The 21,983-nt window shown below is 32.8% G+C and overlaps 1 protein-coding gene across 1 annotated transcript; it reads right to left on the reverse strand.

Moving 5' to 3' along the window:
- Window positions 1-318: 318 nt before the first annotated feature.
- On the reverse strand, window positions 319-20,822 carry LOC144852353 (uncharacterized). The gene is made up of 31 exons (XM_078710137.1): window positions 20,762-20,822; window positions 17,721-17,802; window positions 16,243-16,289; window positions 15,732-15,860; window positions 15,059-15,241; window positions 14,387-14,539; window positions 14,154-14,276; window positions 12,981-13,059; window positions 12,703-12,743; window positions 11,958-12,089; window positions 11,732-11,804; window positions 11,433-11,476; window positions 10,911-11,054; window positions 10,405-10,584; window positions 9,545-9,706; window positions 8,938-9,093; window positions 8,574-8,708; window positions 8,059-8,166; window positions 7,859-7,963; window positions 7,395-7,499; window positions 6,187-6,324; window positions 5,931-6,035; window positions 5,355-5,504; window positions 4,899-5,009; window positions 4,054-4,341; window positions 3,373-3,501; window positions 2,714-2,836; window positions 2,313-2,423; window positions 1,493-1,807; window positions 848-929; window positions 319-466 (listed from the first exon to the last, which is right to left on the reverse strand). The coding sequence occupies exons 1-31, from the start codon at window positions 20,820-20,822 to the stop codon at window positions 319-321; spliced, it is 3,942 nt and encodes a 1,313-aa protein (XP_078566263.1).
- Between the last annotated feature and the right edge of the window lie 1,161 nt (window positions 20,823-21,983).

Consider the following 21,983-nt stretch of genomic DNA (forward strand, 5'->3'; position numbering starts at 1 on the left):
TTAATTTTACTCAGTTCAAAAAAACATTTGACAATGTTTCCATGAATGGTTAAAAAAGACAACATTATATAAAATAAAATATTTCAAAATATCAAATAACATTTATTCATTAAATTTTAATTAGACTACTTAACACTCTTAAACAAATATAAGCGTCATAAACTTACCTATCTAGAATTTTTCAAATATGAAAAAAAAAAGAAGAAATTGTATCAATTACATATACATACATACATGGAAATGTTCTATCTGATGGAAAAAGAATTTTTACTCAAATAAACCTATTTTATTTTTTGTCTTCAGATAATAATAATAGATTTAATCAGATCGATTCAATAGCTTGCTAAAAAGTACATTTTTAAAGCGCAAAAAAAGTCTGGACGTAAAAACAAGTGAAAGGTGAAAAAGGACATTACCTGGACATTGGTCTGAGGTACAAATCCATTGTCCTTTACTGTCGCAAGTACTAATTTAAAAAAAAGAAAAATTACCAAATGGTCAAAACCAGATATTTCAAATTACTGGAACAATGATAAGTACACCTTGTCTATTTGCAACGTATATAAACAGGACCAACAGCATTACATCCCATTCGAAGGACTAGGCAATGTAAAGTCTCTTAAGCATACAAGCAATAATGGTACAGACAAAGTAAAGTTTATGTGATAAAAAAATGTGATGCACCCATATATGGTTGATGTCATATTACTACTATATTTAAGCATATCATCACTATCATATTTGGGCACATCACACTTTTTTTGTCAAACTAGTTTGATAGTGTAGACAGAGATTTATGCCATAATACTACTCCTTCCCTCTATGAAGTTATTATTAATAACCTTACCAAGTATTGCAAGCATCAGTGTGATCACGGATTTCTGCCACATTATAATTACGATCACTATATTTACAAGTGATGCCTTCACCTTAGAATTAGAAAAAAAAATGATACTATTATTATCACTGTATCACCAAATTAAAGTTACTGTACATAATAAAATACAGTAAAAAATAGCATTTAAAACAATTATTTAAGAAAAGAAAAATATTTGAAAATATGATTTTTGTTTGTAAAACATAAAGAAAAAAATATTTTGTTAACGGGAAGATATTGATTGTGGTCTATTGTGTAATCCTCTATTTTTATTTTTCATTGTTTTGTTTTGTTTTTATATATTTAGACAAATTGCCAAGGATAACCATAAGCGAATTCATTCACTATCCTTCTTAAAGGTGGCAATCCTGTTCACAAGACAATCATATACACAAAATGCTCTACATAAACAAAGTCTTATTACAAGTCTTTGGGAGTGGAGTTGTCATTAGAAAAAATCCTGACATATGACAGGACTTGAACCCAGGACTCTTGGATTGGTAGCCAAGCATCATAACCACCAAGCCACAACTCCACTTGTGTTGCGAATATGGAAATTGTTTTCTGAAATGAATTTGATCAAATCAATAAGGTTTAAATTAATTGAATATTTACAATCAAGAATATTTTCTTGTTCATCGTAAAACTCAGCCCTGCATGTTCCACAGTTATTCACTTCACACCGTGCATTGGGATAACTCGCACAAGTTGTAACCTGACATGGGTTTATCACACAAGTTACCACATCTTCATCTCCGCAGTCGTGGCATTGGACAATTCTGCCGATTTCGTCGTAAAATTCTGCGATGCAACCACAATAGTTGGACTCGCAGCGAGCACTCGGGTTCATGGGACAACCAATGGCCACCGTGCACGGATCAAATAGACACTGATCTGCATATGATTTATCTGGACAGTGTTTATCCTCAACTGAAATATAAATAAAATATTAAGTTTGATTTAAACCGAATATTCTGGGGTCGATTCTTGGTTGAGGTGGCTTTTTTTTTATTCTCACAGATTTCCTCATCTACATTTTCCCCCATCACTGCATTGTTTAGGGTTTCTCTATGGCAACAAATTTACATATATATTTATACAAATTAGGCAATGGTCTCTAAACAACAATAACTAACAACAGGACACTGAGCTCACCTTGCCAATATATAGGAACTCGTAAAAGTCCTTTGATTTTATATCTGGCTGCGACAAACACCGTACTGTACTATGTACATATTCTAAGGGGTGTGGAGCTTATCATGTCGCAGCCACAGATAAACCCTTTGATCTCTGGAGCTCAGCATCCTGTTGTTAGATTGCCTTTGCTAGCACCAATGCTAAATTCTACATCCACTATTTCTAGATGTACACACATGTTGACGAAGCACAGATGCATACCCTACATAGGGTATTATTGGTAAAAACAAATACTTACTATCGATCTCGCAGAATCTTCCTGTAAAGCCAGAGACACATGAACAATCCGCAACTCCTTGGAATTCCGTACAGCTTCCGAAATTCATGCATGGCGACTTTTCACAAACATCTTTAGGAAAATTAAGATAAGATAATGTTCAATTTATATTCACATTATAGCATTGTATTTTAAAGGTTTTATTTACTGCAGATAAATCCACTGGATATACCAAATAATGCCATTACTCATAAACTGGAACACACTTCACACATTGAGACGTAAATCACATACCTTTTAAATTATGAACCCAGTGGTACTTACCCGTATAAACCATATAATGCCATTACTCATAAACATACCTCATACCTTTTAATACAAACTACATATAATCACATGGATCAATATGGTAATTTTCTTACTCTTATGATGTACTTCGCAGTTCTCTCCTGAAGTTCCAGGTGGACAATCACAGGTGTAGAAGTCACTGTAGGTCCATGAACAAGTGCCTCCATGGTGACAAGGTCTTGCTGCACACGGAGATACTGTCAAGAGATACATTGTTGTCAACAATCTACAAAACATGAATCTAGGCCTACCCAACAACCACCTAGTTAATCCATGAAGCTGAAGGCCAATTGTTATACCTAGCAATTACTCTGGGTGGAGGGGGGTAAGGATCAACTTTTTTTACTCAACTTAAAGGCCTACTTTAAACACAGCATCCATCCAAAATATCGATATCTGAAAGCATTGCCTAGGCTCAAGCATTCACTCTAGACTCTTCAGAAATGTATTCAAATGAGTCAAATATGTTAAGAGGTTAAGGCAGGGGCGCCGTTTACCGTACCTAAAGAGCCAACAACATCGGCAAGGATTTGAGGTCGACTCGCTCCTAGTTCTGGAGTCTTCTCGGATAAGGACTATAAACCGTAGGTCCAGTTTACACAGTTATAACCTGTTTGCACTTTAAAGAAACCCGTTCATTATTCGAGAAGAGTAGGGGATTAAAAATGTATTCAATAACGCCCTCTGTCAAAACATCTACCTAGGCCTACTACCACTGATTTTAATAACTTACCTATTTCGCAATAGGTTCCATAGACATTTCTAGGACATTCACAATAGGTTACAGGATAATAATAATACGGGTCATGCTCTTGTACACACACTCCTCCATTGTCACAATAATTGTCTTCACACCTATTATCTAATGACAAAAAAATCGGAATTGATACAAAATTTATTTCTTTTCAGAACTTAAATATATGGTGTACAACAAACTTTATATCAACACATTTATTATTCTATATTATGATGAGCTGCCTTGCAGGCCTCATTGCCAATACTTCGCCTTCTGGAGAGCAAGCAGAGGGGTACGATTCTGGGCTAGTGATTTTGAGCCTGATTCAAGAACAACCCAACTCAGAATATAAAGTACATTTAAAAGTGCACTTATTGTACAGGACTAAAGCTCTGTCTACACTATCAAACTTTATGTGACAAAATGATGTGATGTGCCCATGTATGGATATGATGATGTCATATCACTACCATATTTATGCAGATCACTACCATATTTGGGCACATGACACTAGTTTGATAGTGTAGACAGCTTTAGAAAGCAAACATACCTGTACTATAAAACATGTTTATATAAACATAATTTACCTGTAACTTAATTAATGATAATAATGCATTACACTACATAAATATATCAATTATACCGAGAATTTATTGCTGCCTTTTGATAGTATCTCACCTTTTTCGCATAAATCACCATCAAATCCAGGAGCACATTCGCAGTAATACGGAATGTAGGGATAGTATTCACCAATTCTTTCGCATACTCCATTGTTTAAGCACGGATTAGGCATACACGGATTGGTGTCTGGCGGCTTCCTGTCGTCATCGTCATCATCATCACTGTCAACCCAATCCACAGTTACTTCTCCTGAGTGATCATCGCTATATGGCGTCGGGGTATCGTATGAATCGTTGGAACTCCAATCCCAATCCCAATCTGAAAACCAGCTCGGAAACGGATAGTCTAAAATAAATGGAACATTCAGGTTCTGTCAAATATATATTGTTTAAAGCCTTGTCTACACTATCAAACATTATGTGACAAAAAAATGTGTTGTGCCCATATATGGACATGATGATGTCATATCACTTCCATATTTGGGCATATCACTACCATATTTGGACACATCAAAATTTTTTGATGGTGTAGACAAAGCTTAATATACACTAAAATCAACAGATTCTCTACAAAAATAAATCAGTGGCAATAGTTCAGTATCAGACAGCATCTGTGAATACTGTATCATGGATCTATTAGAAATACAGTGTTACATGTGACATATATCCTATGATATATTATATTGGGAAGGGTACCGAAAACAATGAAAATATTTATGGGTAATCATTATATATTTTTGTATCACATGTTAATAGTTTCATTTAGTTTATTTATTCAACCAGAATACCAATATATAATAACACACAATACAAACAAATTCTGGGCAGGGGAAGCTTTAAGGAACCCGCTACAGTACCCCTTGTTCATGTTAATGCACAAACTACATTTGAAAACATTGGTACCTGATTCTTCTTCGCAATAATCTCCAGTGTACTCATAAGGGCAGAGGCATGGCCAGAAACTATAACCTGTGCAAGTTCCATTATTTTGACATGGGTTATCCTGACATGCTTCTAAAAATAAAGTTAGTTAAATCTATTTAACAATCTTACCAATAACATATTGCTGTATGTTTTCTACAACCATTAGTAAATCATAATAATTTGGAAAAGAATTTTACTACCATACCAATTTAGAAAACATAGCAAACAAAATTCAATAACAAATATATTTTAGAATTAAATTTGATCACAACTTTTATATCAAATATGTCCTGTATTGATAGTATAGAATACTATTTTACCGGATATAAGATTTATTATTTAGTTTATTATAAAATATAACTGTGTTGATGAATAATAATATTAAATAAATTGACGCAACCAAAAGGATGGACATGAATAAACAATGTAAATTACCTTCTTCACAATAATCGCCAGAATACCCCGGCAGGCACCAACATGGTCCACTATACCAACTATAACTACTAAAACTACTATAACTAGAGAAATCATAATCGCCATAGCATATGCCACCATTCATGCACGGCTGAGAACTACAGATATCCTCTGTGAAAAAAAGCATAATAATGATTCAGAAACTAATTACCAAGATGTAACAAGAAAAATGAAATCTCGCAAGTGCCACGTTTGAAACCAAAGTCTTTATGGTGATACCAAGAAATTTTATATAGAAAATAACGTTTCTTTTTTTATTTTTAATTTACTTATGTTTGTGTATTATTTATGTTTTATGTAAAAACAGAATTGTAAACTTTTAAGTGCAAGATCCTTGTCATCAATTATATACTGTAACTGTCTTTAAAACAATGACTTAATAAATATGAATTTAATGAAATAAAAATAATGGACTGATAAAACATCAACAGGGGCCAAGTTGAACACCACCAGAACCTCATCACAAAACATGAACTGGGTTCAATAAAGAGTGCACAATAGGGGAGCGCATCTGGATCTACTCCCGATTATACATACCTTCGTCACAGTAATCTCCAGTATACCCATAAGGGCAGTAACAGGGGTATGACTCTAATCCAGAACAGGTACCTCCATTCTGACATGGATTAGGCTCGCAAAGATCTAAAAGCAAAGTACTGGAAATTTATACTTCGGCCCAGCAACAAATTACTAAAACTATTTTCTCCAACAATGAAGAATAGCAACAGTTTAAAAATAATTTTTTAGAAAAGAACAAACTTATTTGTACTTCAACCAAAAATCAAGATATTACCTTTTTCACAAAAATCGCCTCCATATCCGGACAAACACGAACAGATACTACTGTTGTCTGTATCATAATAGTAATAGAAATCTACATTTGATATGCAGATACCTCCGTTCATGCACGGTTGTGAAACACAAGCGTTTTCTGTGAAGATGAAACTGTACATACTAAAAGAACCATATAGATTAATATATTCAAATGCTTCATGACTGAGTGACTCAATAATATCAAAGTTCTTTATGGAGGCGCCATCCAAGGGTTTGAAAAAACTTTTAGTAAATGGGTATGCCTACTAAAGAATCACTTTCACAACATTGCTTTGAGAATTTCTTTCTGCATTTCAAGTTTGATTTATTAATTACAACTTTTCTTTGGCATTATCATATTAAAAAGCAAAAAAAATTAGTAGATTTAAGTAGGCTTAAGTAGAAATAGCTCTATTTTTAGTAGCCCTAATAGTTTTTTAGTAGACCTTTTTATCTCGCCTACTAAGGATTTTAACTCAATGAGTCAACGATGGAATGACTATATAAAATAGATAGTTGATTAATATTTAACTGGCTATTAATTATTTGTTAATAGTCTATGGATAGGTTATTAGTAGCCCTTGTATAGCTATAATAAGTAGACAGTAGATAGATATGACACTCATAGATTTCTAATAGCTATCTGGTAGTCCATATCTATCTATTGTATAAAATAGATAGTTTATTAACAGTTACTGGCTATTATCAGTTTGTTTATGTCTATTAATAGGTTGCTGGTAGCCCATTGCATAGCTATTATATTATAAGTAGACAATAGATAGATGTATACAACTGTGTTACTCACAGATTAAAAATAATGAAAAATCTACCTAATACTATTAGTGGGGTTTTGAATTATGCTAATGAGGAACTATCTAAAATCTACCTAAAATCTACTTATTAGTAGGTGCTTACTAGGTAATAGAGCTATATCTATTAAGGTGATAACTTATAAGGCTAATAGATATAGAGCTATATCTACTAAGACTTTTTGTTATGGGATATTACAGTATTTAAATAAAAGTCTTCCTACACTGATTAAATTTGCCTTTACCAATCCGTGCTATGTATTTCTTTGTAAATTTCGTTTTCATGCCGAAATCAAATAACTCAAATAAAATCTAATTCATTACATGTGTTCTTGCAAATTGTGTAGCTGGGTTTAATTAACTTATCGATACTACTTACCTTCGTCACAATGGTCGCCACCATACCCCTCGGTGCAGTGACAGGGATACCAATCATACCCGCTGCATGTACCGCCATTTTTACAAGGAGAAGGGTCACACAGATCTGGTGGATAATAAAAAGAACACATTTAATAAAATCAGACTTTGAATAGTCCATTTTGCAGCTTTTAATCATTTTCATAGAAAAAAATGCAAAAAAATAATGTTTTTACTTGAAGAAAGATAAAATAAACGGTTAAATTTAACCAAAAACCAACTGGCTGGCAGTCAATTTGACTATTTTTTGTTTTAAATTTTAGTTTTTTAAGGTAACTGTTTTCGATCCAATTTTTGGTAAAAGTTAATAACTATTATGTAAACATTAAAATGACATATTCATCAAAAATTTGTTAACAATTATTTTTCAGGGGGGCAATACGTCTTTAATCAAGATAAATAATAATTATAATATAATTAAATTACCAATTTCGCAAAAATCTCCAACGAATCCAGAAGGACAGACACATGGTTCAAAATCATAACCAGTACATATACCATCATTAAAGCATATAGTTTGGTCACATTCATCTAAAAAATATACAAATTTATTCAAAATGATTTATTAATATTCATCTAATCCAATAGTGTTGCTACTACTTGCATCTACTACTTGAAACACTTACCTTCACAGTACATTCCTGAGAATCCAACTTGACAGTCACAAGGGTAACCATCATAACCGGTGCAGTGGCCACCATTCAAACACGGGCTGGCGATACCAGCACACAGTTCTAAATATATAGATCAATATGTCCTTAATTTGTAAATGGACTAAAACTCTTTATCTTAACTCTGTGTACAAGGGTAGACTTAACTTACAGACTTTCCAGTAGGCCAGACTATTTACACAAAATGAAAAAATTGTTGAAATAATTGATATAATAAATCATTATTTCTGAAGAAAGAACAATAACTAAAATTTCGTCAAAACGTCGAGCAGCGTTTTTTGTAAGAAATACTTCTTTTTGATAATGTATAAATTTATTGTTTCACGTCTTTTTCATTCTTTGCCATGTTGATGGCTAAGATTGTTTTTATAGCACCCTCTATAGTTTGATATTTCAAATTTTAATAGAGCCCCACTCTTGTTCATTATTCTCCTGACATTTAACTTTTAGTATGTGACCTTTGAACTTACCGTCGGTCTTTTCGCAGTTTACACCTGTGTAGCCATGTGTACAAGTGCAGCTATATGTATCTACGCTGAAGAAACTCGTAACTACTGTACAGGTCCCACCATTAAGGCACGGTTGATCCTCACAAATTTCCAAGTCTAAAAGGCAAAAATAACACTGGAAAATGTAGTACAGCGCGTACATTTGAGTACGCACTGTACCTGTGAACCTAGTTGGTCAAAGTCTACAGCAACTAACGTTGACACACAACATGCAGGTTTGATTTAATAGATGGGGCCAAAACAAATATTGGAAGGCATTTTCTTACGTTGCATTGCGTTGCTGGTGGAAACCACGCTTAAATAAAAAGAACTGGAGTCAACCGACCTTCAGGAATAGATTCCATGCAGACTTTGTATTGGTTTATATCAAAGCAGCATTTTTCATTATCAGCACAGTGGTCATCATCATGACATTCTTCAGTCAAAGTGCTGTTATAATACCATCCATCATATGTCAAGAATGGACACTTCCCTTCATGATCTAAATAAACAAAATAAAAAAATATTAGCAGAATTCATGATCACCTCTCTGTGATTCATTTCATTTAGTCGATAAAAATACATTTTTTTCGCAAAATTGCAAATCTAAAGCTCTATCTACACTATCAAACTTTTGTGACAAAAAAAATGTGATGTGCCCATGGACACGATGATGTCATATCACTACCATATTTGGGCATATCTCTACCATATTTGTGCACATCACACTTTTTAGTCAAACAGCTTGATAGTGTAGACAGAGCTTTACATAGCTCAGGGGAGAATTAAAAGTTGGGTATATCACTACCATATTTGGGCATATTACACTTTCTTTGTTGAACTAGTTTGATAGTGTAGACAGAGATTAACATTGCTCAGAGGAAATTGAAGAGTGCCCTATCTGAATACTATACATGTGTTTGTCTCCCTTCTCCATTTTGTATTTGGCATACCTAGGCCTACTGGTTGTACGCAAGAATATTCCCCACATGATGTTTGACAGCATTTTTCATCCGATTCACAGTAATTGTCGTAGTAACAGGTACTTAGGCAATGTGCAGCACTTGGTGAGTAGGTCGGAATATCGGGGCAATAACCAGGATTTCCTTCTTCAACTGTGATAAAGAATTGTAATATTGATTAAACTACACATAATCTAGGACTTGCACGGTGTATGGACTCTAACCTTACGGTTTTTATTTAAATATATCATTCCACTCTATCATCCTTATCTAGTTTTCAAACTTTTGCATTCCTCTTTTTTTCATCTCATCCTTTTTGTCTTGGTGAAAAGGGAGGATATTTTATATTCCTCCTCTGAGTTTATAGCCTCTCTACCCGAACATGAACAAGATTTTACAAGTACGTTTTTAATGACAGCTCATAGACTTTTATTACCATGTTTTATCTTTATATTTTAATTAACATCTTTTTAAAATTATAAATGAAAGCATGGTTATTATATTGAAATCAATCATCTTTTTATGTAAATATGCCTACATTTTAACTACTTTTAACTTGTAACAATCTTAGTAATATACAATAGAAAGAGAAATATTCATACAAATAATTAATTGTTACAATGTACCTTTATTTTTATATATAATATATATACATATAAATCTGAGAATTATAATAAAAGTGGGAAGACCCCACACAAGACAACAACAAAAACTACACATAATCAAATCACATGTTGTCGAAAATCGGAAGATGTTGATGCAAATGTTAATAATGAAAATTATGATGATGATTATTCTCAATAATGAGGTTAAAGATATTAATAATTAAGTCGTTATGAGATTCAACTTACTGCATATAGGGCAACACTTTGATTCAACGTGTACCGGGTTATAGCAATGCAGCTCTGGGCAAATTGGATTTCTACACAAAACAGTTCCATCTTCACAATGGCAGGTTCCACACTCCGAGGTGAAAATTTCACCATCTCCATGCCAATTGTCTTCAAAATAACATGAAGACATAACACCAGCTAAAATAAAACAATAATTGACACAGTCATTTGCTTTGAACTACATATATTTTCATTTTATTTATTTTCATTTATTTATTTTATAAAGACATATCAAAACATATATAGAGCTCGCCAATAACAGGATGGATAAACTATTTTGTTTTACAATTTATCGTGCTTTTTATAAACTAAGTCTCATTTGAAGCTTAGGGAGTGAAGTTGAAAGAGTTGTGAGTTACAACTCTGGCACTATAGGACAGGATTAAACTCAGGACCTTGGGATTGGAAGGCAAGCACGTTAACCACCAAGCTACAGCTCCACTAAATTTAATTTTAGGGCTTACCTTCCTGTGGTGGCACACACACATCGCCGCATCCATTACTGCAACATTTCTCAATACCGGAGCATTCGGTGTCGCTATTACACTCAGTCACACAGATTCCGACACCACCGCCTATATTTGGGCATGTGCCTGGTTTTTCATTAACTGTTAAAATGATAAGAACAAATTGTCATTAAAATCTTATTTCTTGCAAAACATAACTCAATAAAATGAAAACATGAAATATATTTATGATAATGGTGTAATTATAGTATAAATAAATATCACGTTCTTTCTATGAAAGAAATATTTGTTGCGATTAACAAATGTTGTAGGTGCTCAAAATAAGGTTATATATTTAAATTCAAACAAATAAGGATTTTGGTGAATCAAAAATGGATTTTTTTAAATCAATTAATATTTAGGTAATAATACAGGCATCTTTTATTCAATTATATAATCGCATTTACAAATTATAGATGAATTTCGATATTATTAATATACATTGATTAAAACGAATAAAATGTGTTTAAATGTACTCACCACATAACGAACTATCACAGTGCATTTCACCTCTTTTACAAATACTAAAACAAAAAGAAATAGAAGGAAAATTGTCCACCAAATCAGTATTAATTGTTAAATAATATACAAATAATGAATGTTTATGAGTGTAATGGTACAAATAATGGCATGAGGTGAATTTAGGTTACATTTAAACAAGGCGAAGTACTATTGAATGACTGTTCAATAGTGCGTACTATTGCACGCCATGTGACCCACAATCGTCCAATCAAATATCAGGAATTTATTTAGGTGTTAAATAATAATACATTAATTACCAAAAATGGCATGTTTCATGGTATGACTCGCCATTCATGAGATGAATGCCTCTATAGGTACAAGCCGCTCCACCTAAAAGTTTAAAACAAAAAAAATATGTATATTATATTAAAAACAATTTAATGTTATTTTGAAGGATGCACCTTTTTAATGTACTGTTTAAAAGTGTAAATACAAATAGATTGGTAGAAATTGTAGATTACAAAATAAAGAAATAGTACTCACTTCCATCTGGAATAAGGCATTGCCCATCGCAACATCTTTCATCATTAGGACAATCGCTATCCAGTAAGCATTCATAATGATAGTCGAAATAGTAGTAGTAACCAGTGTCTGGACACTCTCCTGGCTTCTGGGCTGAAAACAAATTATTATTAATGTTGATGATTACAGGTTTACAGCGAGCATGGTGTTGATGGTGGGAAAATGATAGATTAGTGGTACTTACAACAGGGCACAGTATGTGAAGATGAATGCTACTGAGGACAAAAAAGGTCATTTTGATGGTCATCATCATAAAATGTCAATCAGGGTTAGGCATAGGCTTACTATTTCTCCATATTAATAAAGATGTATTGTCCCCAAAAAACATGAAGATTAATTAATAAAATAAGACTTTGAATATTCAATTTTGTAATTTAAAAAAAAATTTAAAACAGAATAAAACAACATAATAAATGGTTAAATTCAACCAAAAACCTAATTTTTTTTGGCTGGTAGCCAATTTTACTATTATTTTTTTTAAATTACATTTTTTTAAGGTAAGTATTTTTTTTCCGATTCAATTTTTGGTAAAAGTGAATAACTATTATGTAAAATTAAAATTGCATATTCAACAAATTTATTTTTTGAGTTGGACAATACATCTTTAATAAATAATAATACTGTATGTAATAGGCATTCGTTTTGGTAGGAAAGGGCTATATAGTTAGTAGGCCTCTACTCTAGGCAACTTTTTTTTAATACTTACCACACTGATCTGTGCATTTAAAAAAGCCATCTCTACAAGTACTACAAACAAAAACAAAATGTATCTATTTTTTGCAACATAAATTGAATAAATAATGTTAGAATATTTTGCTACTTCCACCTCTTTGGCCTAGGCCTAGGGCTAGATCGAGTGCAGAGCCCTGTGAGAGGCGCGGCCTATCTCACTACCTTATATTATCTACTAGGCCTACCACCAACAGTAGCACCACATTTTGCATAAATAGCGCCAGCTAGCTAGAGGCTAGCAAAATAACTTACCATTCTAGACAAAATGTAAGATCAAATTCTGTTTCTCCATCTCTGTACCATGATCCATCGTGGTAACATGATTCCCCGTCTACAGAAATTTTAAAAAAAAAACAATAATTGTGCTGTTTTATCATTTTGAGTTTGGCGCGATATAACTTTATAAATACGGAAGTGATTGTTTCGCGCAAAAATGTAAACTTGAACCAATAGGTATGGAGCGTCAATTTGTATGGCGCGTCAGAATTGTAATAATTGAATGGGTTGCAAATGGCACGACGAAAGTACAACGGCCTACCTATCCTATTTATATTGTATTATCCGAATCGTATACAATTTATTAGAATCAGCAAAAGAGAGAATAGAGATTTTTGTACGTATCAAGTCTTTATCATGGTCCAATGCCACCACTGTTGCTATGTAGCCTACCGTTTTGCATAGGCTGCTGAGTATTTGAATTCAGCCTATTGTCAACAACGGAGCTGATACTGTATAAAACTTTTAGTCACAATGTTTTCGCTTGAATACTTTATTATCCAAAGCCATTAGCACTAAATTGTTAAACATATTTAGTTGCAGTTCGATGCATGTTATGACGTTTATGTTTCGGGATTATGCTAAATCATGATATTTGATATTCCATTATACATTGGACTAAAACTGTATAAATAAAGCATTGAAAGAAACATTTAAAGGCAACACTAATAAAATGAGGCTTTGAGAGAGAAAAACACTAGAGTTGAAACAGCTTACAGTGCATCGGGTCGACAAAATAATGAAAGCACTCAGAAACGGAATGAAGCATGTTGATATTGGAAAAAGCCATTGATTCCAACAGGATCAGAGTCTCTTCTTGCCCATTTATTTCATCCTTCCACCAAGTTTTATGGAAATCGTTCTTTTTCTTCTGCATCCGTTCCTCTTTGGAATGCGTTGCCTATTGACATCCGTCAGGCAACTTCCACCAGTGTCTTCAAATCTCTCCTCAAAACCCACCTTTTGAATTTTTAATTTTCTAAATTTTTCTGTCAATGTAAAGCGCATTGAGGCTTTCAGCATAATGCGCATATCAAGTACCAGTTATTAGTATTATATTTCGGCCCGTGTTAGGCAAAGCAAGTAGGCCTACTATACCTGAAAAATTATATTTTGCCAAGTAATAAGTAGTATGAAAATCTGTCTTACCTTCCTGTTCACAGTGTTCACCATAGTAACCAGGCAGACATTGGCAAACGTACACTGCTGACATTACGTCAATGCACGTTCCTCCGTTCTTACACGGATCCGCAGCACACAAGGCGGTCGGTTCTTTAACAGCAAAACAAGATAGGATAATCACGTGGAAATCCATGGGCTTAATATACATATTACACTGTAATGTAACTGATTATAATTGATGATTGAACATATTCATTTACCAGATTGTGGATCTGCGCATGACATCCCGCAGCCGTTGAAACAGCATTTCTGATTTCCAGTACAGTCGACGTCATAACGACATGATTCCTCACAGGTTCCGATCTCGTCAGCGAACGATCTTTCTGGGCAATATCCAGCTTTTTCTTCAGGCCCTAAATTTGAGATAAAGTGAACCACTTGTTTTTTTCTCTCTTTAATTAATGCCTGAATTTGACGTTTTTTTCTTTGCCAAACAAAACAAATCTCCATTTTTAATTGGACAAATAAAATGTTTAAATCTTGAATATTGAATCTCTCCGGCAGCAACTGCGACGGCGCCGCACCGTTCTAAAATACCTGAGTCTAATGGTGAGTTAACAATAACAAAAGATATGTATCTCGCTCGAGCATGAAGACAATTATACACTTCTATACGCAGATTTGACTGGTGGGGCCGCAAGAGGTATAGGCTATAGACTTATACTAATACTTTATACCGGTATTCAAAGTGGAAATGGATTTTTAGTTTTTGAAGTTAAACTTAAATTGAACATAAAGATTGGTCTACACTATCAAACTTTATGTGACAAAAAAATGTGATGTGCCCATATAGGCATGATGATGTCATATCACCATATTTTGGCACATCACACGTTTGATAGTGTAGACAGAGATTTACACGACTGACTCACAGCAGACAGGACAACAGGATACTGGACTGTATATGCTGTTTGAACATTCAGTAATTTCACATTTAGAAACATCACAACTGACGACACCATCGTCACAATCACATTGTTGACCACACTCCGAATATCTGAATGATTCGCCGTTTTCGAGGGTGTCTAATCCATCATAACAGGTACCGGGCGCAACTATACAAAAAATACAATAGATTTCAAAAATATAGATTTTGAAAAATATGTAAAAAAAATTCCATGACGCTTGGTTCCCACAATAGGACGCAACGCAAGAACCGTATCACGTTGATTGTGATTGGTCAACTCACGTTCGTTGCGCGCGCGTACGCCCTTGCATATCGTTAAAGTGAGAACTAAGCTTTAAGTTTTTTAATTACAGCAATTTACTTGACTTGTCGATGATTCCGTATAGCCACGTGTTCTGTCAGTAGTTTCTGCTTTCAAAGTTGGTAACTCCTTTATTGATTAATGCTGAGGACATATATGAACTCTTGATTTCAAACAAAATGTATGTCCTTTTTGTATATATGCAGGCATATATCTCACTAATACCCCTTTCGCATCACCTGGCGATATCGGGACACACACCCAGTATTGTCTCTGTAAACACCATAGTTTTTCTGGCGATTGAAGAGAGTTACTCATGCTTTAGAAAAGTACTCACTTTCATATTGGCAGTTATAACCGGTATAGTTTCGAGCGCAAATACATTCATAACTACTATCTTCGCCATAGTAACTACTCCACTTTGAACATAACCCTCCATTTTGGCACGGCGATGAAAAACAAGGATCTGTAAAATACAATGCAACAGTGGGTATAACATGTTATAACGAAATTATGAAAATTGATCTTTTTATTTAAAACCAATTAGGCTAAAGTACAGTTAATTAAATGTAGAGCACATATATCTGTTTTTATTTTTGAATTATAAAGAACGAAAAAATAACAGTGTCGTAGTCACGAGAATGATAAAGTGGTTGTAGCAACAAATGGAAAAAGCCCCCGCGTGGGCTAATATGGGTTTCAAAGACCTCTGTAAAAATGATCCGGTAGAAACCGTACCAACCGTCGTTTACTGGTTGCTATAGCCCATAATAACATCCTAAAGTGCAAGAATTCATGCGTACTCGTCCTAATTATTACGTTTAGCGATTTAATTTGACGTTACGTACCTGAACATGCGTTCTCAGTGCAATTCCACCCAGAATCTAGACAAGTACTGCCGGTACAAAAACAAAAATAACACTTTATATTACACCAAAGGCAAACTACTGGGGAAAATAGATCTCAATTTTGACAGAAAAAATAAGCTAAAGAAATTGCTATACGCAAACGCTGAGTATTTTAAGAAAAGTGTTTTCAATTCGCTTAAGAGAGAGCCACTTGACAAACTTCGCCAAACTGTAGGAAACAAGTTAGAGGTATATTTTGTGCATGCAATCAAAAACGCTTGCTATAAAAGTGTAGACTAAAGTAGGCCTAGAATTTGAAAACCTTTTTTGCCAACTCGAGCAGTTTGCTACTGTTTAGTGTAGACCAGTTGAACATTTCTGCAAACTGCAGAAAACAAGTTTTCATACACATAGCAAACTTTAGTTTGGAACAAACTACGATTTAGAAAATAAAAATTCGGTCAAGTTTGATAGTGTCCCTTTATATCTGCATTTGCACTCATATGAATTCAATCTTTTGGGTGTAATAATGCAGAGAATTCAAGGCTAGGTGAAATATGTTTGATTATCTGTAACTTAATATCTTTACTAAACATATTTTTGTTTGATCATCTGTGACTTAATACTTTAAGTTCAATATTAGTTGCTAGGTACAAAAACATATTTTTTATGTGGCCCTTAAACTTAGGCATATCGAGCTATAGTTGGTTAAATAAACAATGCAAAACACATAGTCATATGCAAGACAACTTTCAATAATGGGATTTTTAATCAATATCAATACCTCATGCATCAGTCGGGGAAATGCATTCTGAGGTAAGAATCTAGTTGGGAAATATACTTCCAGCTCATTTTATGGGTATGGTTAGGAGCTCAGCTCTGAGTTTTTGTTGATGCCAGGAGAGAATGACAATGACAACTTCTTTTATGTTTTTTGAACGGTAAAATAATATGACAATAACAAATAAAAATACTGATTTACACAAAGAAAAGGGGAAAATTCTAGAAGCATTTAAAAATCCGTATAAAAGAAATAACCAATAAAAATAAAATAACAATTTCATTAAATAGATGAAAATCATCGCTTAAATAATAATTGAAAAAGGATTTCCAATAAAATATAACACTAATACTACATAATCATTATAATACAAATACATTCAAAATTTCATTAAATTATTCATCAGTTGACTTTTACATTTAAAAAACCTAAGACACGTCTTTTTTGTTAATAGAAGAAAGAGTTTACAAACTCCTAAATATTTATAATTAACTCATATTGTATAATTTTCTAGTAGACATTGTTTTATATACGGTAGTTTTCGAAATATCGGCTTGATGAATTTTGTGCATATGGTATATGTGGTGGGGGTGTGTTGTTCCAATTGAGTTAATTGATAATATAGTATTCTCCGATCAACAATCAAGGAGCTATACAGTACCTATAGCCTGTTTGTATATTGTGTCAATATACTTACCAAGTATTACAATCAACCTTAATCTGTTGTCCGTGGTAATATTCGGCTCTATCATCGTCATAACACACGTGATCATCAGCCTCTGTTCCAAATAATAAAGTAGAAATTAAGCCACGAAGTTGTAACAACATTGTTAACTTTAACCTAGTATGGTTGTTCTACGTTACTAACATTTCTAAGATTTTAAGTCGTATTGTCGTTTCTTTTTAATCTTTTGGATACGTCTGGGTAAAACATACATAAAAATGATGGACATGAAAAACATGATGACGATGGTGATGATGGTAATCACGGTTATAATGATGTTGATAAGAAAAAATTACAACATCTATAAAAATGATTGGCCTACATAGAAATTGATGATGATAAAAACTTGTTTTTAACAATGGGGCAAAAAACGCCATTGATGTCTGTAATTTTCTCATAAACAAAGATATTATATTGTCCAATTGTCACTTTGATTTTGACCATGGTTTTGATGTTCCATATAATTATAAGTTCAATTTTAACCAAACATTGGATCGAAAAATAAATTATTTACCTGAAAAAACTGTAATTTAAAGCCAAAAAATAGTCAAATTGGCTGATTTATAAGGGAAACAAACGGTGTTTTATTTTCTGCAGAAGTGATTATTATTAAAACCACACAATGGCCTATTCAAAATCTGATTATATTAATTTTCATTTTCATGTTTTCTGGGGACACTACATCTTTAACTTGTTAATAAAGTTATTCAAGTTATAGATACATGTCTATTGTACCATAATACAATACTTCCAAAAGCGCCAATCAGAACATCAAACCAGGGAGGTATAACTCCCTGATCAAACCACATTATGATGCCCTCAAGCCCAGATCTTTTATTACGCAATCGAGCGATGATACTGTTTACAAAGAGTTCCAGGGGCTAATGATACGTACCGTAACAGGTATTGTCTTTAACAAATGTCAAGGTAATGGTAATGAATACATAATATTATAAGTTTATTATTAGGTAGTATTTAATCATTCTTTTTAAGCCTACGTGATACTTATTCATCACAAAGAGAATGAGATCGGAAAATGGAAAATAAATATCCTGAAATTGTACTTCTATTATTGTATCGCTGTAGGCCTATTGTATTTGACTTAAACAACGCCTACAATTTCAACAATATGTCACTTTGAAAATGAATATTAGATTGTGTAAAATATACGTAATTTAAACGAAGTAGAAGACGAGAATATCAAGTAATTATAAATAAAAATTGATCTAGCATCCTTGAATTATATTTCGATATCTTATCTACATGAATTGTATTTAACTAATAATTTTAAACCATATCATGTGTGTTTGACTTGAATAAAAAAAATGAAATGAATACTAATTATGTAAAATACGTAATTTAAAGATGTATTGTCCCTCAAAAACATGGAAAATGAAGATTAATTACATCAGATTTGAATAGGTTATTTTGTAGTTTTAATCAAGTTAATCAATTGCGTAGAAAAAAACGAAGAAAAAATTATGTTTTCACTAAAATTACAAAATAAATGGTTAAATTCAACCAAAAATCCATTGGCTGGCAGCCAATTTGACAAATGTTTTGCTTTAAATTACAGTTTTCAAGTAATTAATTTGTTTTCGATCCAAGTTTTGGTCAAAGTGGATAACTATTATATGATAATAAAATGTCATATAAATCAAAAAAAAAATGTTACAAAAATATTTTTCAGAGGGGACAATACATCTGTAAATGAAGTAAGACGCGAATTAACAATGCTCTCGATATCAAGTAATTATAGATAAAGATTCATCTAGCATCCTTTTATTATTATAAATTTATAATTATATTTCTATATCTTTCCTGTACTGTAGATTATAAGCAAAGCCTAACATTTCAAACATAATGTTTGTTTTACTTTAATAAAAAAACATGAAATAATATTCTAGATTATGTAAAATACGTAATTTAAATGAAGTAGATAATAACCATTTAATTAATTCGTATTTTTTATGTCATTGTGCGCGCGCGCGTGTAATTTTCTTGATCATTTTATATTTTCGGTAGATAATCATGACTGGCATATAATAACATAAGTTTTCATATAATTACGCTGCGTTTACAATGTATTGAGTAAAAAGGATGACGTTTTGTATCCCGGATGTTGAATTTGTATTCAAACATTTACAATGGCATACGTCATTGTGATTTAAACTTTGATTCAGTAGATTGTATTGTGTCTTCTAAGCCAGTAAAAACACTGTTTTTGGTAGGTGTAATAATTGATAGATCTTGCTCACAAACTATTTTGGGAAATTGGTATGATTTTATAGCGTTCTTTAAGAGGCAACAAAGACTAACTAAACAAAATATTCTGCAATCTAGGCCTATAATCACAAAAATGAAAAAGTGCAGTATTTATTTTATTATATTATAGTAAAACTACCACTAGAATTATTATGTCATCAAGTTAATGGCATTGCTAGCTTCAAATTAGTGTTTTGTTTTATCCTCCTTGACCGTGAATAACTCTCTATTCATATTTCCATTTAATCTTTTCTACAAACACTATTTAACTATAAAATATGAAAGATTAATAAAATCAGACTTTGAATAGACTATGTTTGCGGTTTTAATCAAGTTATTCAGTTTCGTAGACAAAAAATAATGATTTCACTTATAAAAATTAAAAGCCATTGTTTGACTATTTTTGCTTTAAATTAGTTTGATCAAGTAAATACTTTGTGTAGATCCAATGTTTTGATCAAAGTGAACCACATCTTGAAAAAAATATTGAAAATAAAGATAACATTGATAAGGCCTTACTCTCCGCCTCACGACTAATCTTGGAATGTAATGTTTTATCATTTTTATGATAATAGCCTAATAATAATCTATCTCAATCACAATATGGTGGTTGTATCATTGTTATTATTATTAATTTAATTATGGGAAAATCATAGATCTACTGGTATTTTCCTAGTAAACGTCACGCTGAGCCTTCATTTTACGCGAAAGTGATTGTGGAAACAAAATGGAAATAACTGGCTTCTTACCTGCTAGTTTGACAGTAAGCATCAGAAGTAGAGCGATCCATTTAATAGTAATGGCCACCATACTAAATTCTGCTTTTTTCGCTTCAAAATTATTTGATTTACAATATCATCAGGACTATTTTAAACCATCAGCATAATAAGTTGCACCCCCACAGACTGTAAACGTTATTACCGGGATGAAAGGTCTAGGAAAGTGATATTCTGGCGACAGGCACACAATTATTGAATGCGTATAACTGGTGATGCGTAAACACGATTCTTTAGATCAAACGCATTCAGGTGAACAGTAGGCCTAACGAGTTACCAAAGAAAAGAATCAACGATTGGGAATTTGACAAACAAAATAACAAGGGTTGAGCTTTTCATCTCTACCTACAAAACAATAAGTTACAACCGTTACCGGGACTAGACAGATTAAAAAACTCTTGTGTATAGGTGCGTTCGTTAACATACAGTCTTCGACGTTAGTCGTGATCTGAAATTAGAATTACTAAAACAATTGTATATTATCTTTAATACTCTGTATTATTATTTAATTTGAAATCAAGAGAGTTGAAAATAGAGTTCGGTCTGTATTTAGAGAAATAACTGTATCGGTCCGTGTTTGGAGGTTTCGTTTAGTTTTGCAGAATGGCCAGACTATAATATCCTTTTTTTTATTTTTGCTTTTGTTCACCTCTTTCTTGCCTGTTGTTGTTTTCGGACTAGGCTAGGAGGACCGATGCTAACTGGGGTAATTACACACTGATCCCCAGTTAGCGGTGATGGTGTATCCCCATACTCCAGTTTGGGTGCTAGCTTGGTGTTTTTGTCTTTTGTTCTCTTTCCTTTTTGTTTTCCACTCTTTCTCTTTATTGTCGAGCGCATAGAGACATCGTTTATTTGCGCTATATAAATCTACCTATTATTATTTATTATTTATGTGGGTGGATGTTCATATCATGATGCATGTATATATTAAAATAATAACTATTATAATTATGTATACTACTGCACATACAGCCAAAAAGAATGGCGCTATTCATCTTTGCTAATCAAGATTGTATCTTTGCCAATATGTCTATCATCATGGAGCTATAAAATAAATTTACTATTTATAGCTCCATGATGTCATAACTCCATGGAGATATGATGTTTAATATTGTCTCTATGAACTGTATAGAAATAATACAAAGAATTGTATCGATTTTCTTACGCCCATGTTCTTAACACAATTTCGACA

Source organism: Antedon bifida, chromosome 9 (assembly GCF_963402885.1).
Source record: "Antedon bifida chromosome 9, ecAntBifi1.1, whole genome shotgun sequence".
Taxonomy (NCBI): Eukaryota; Metazoa; Echinodermata; class Crinoidea; order Comatulida; family Antedonidae; genus Antedon; species Antedon bifida.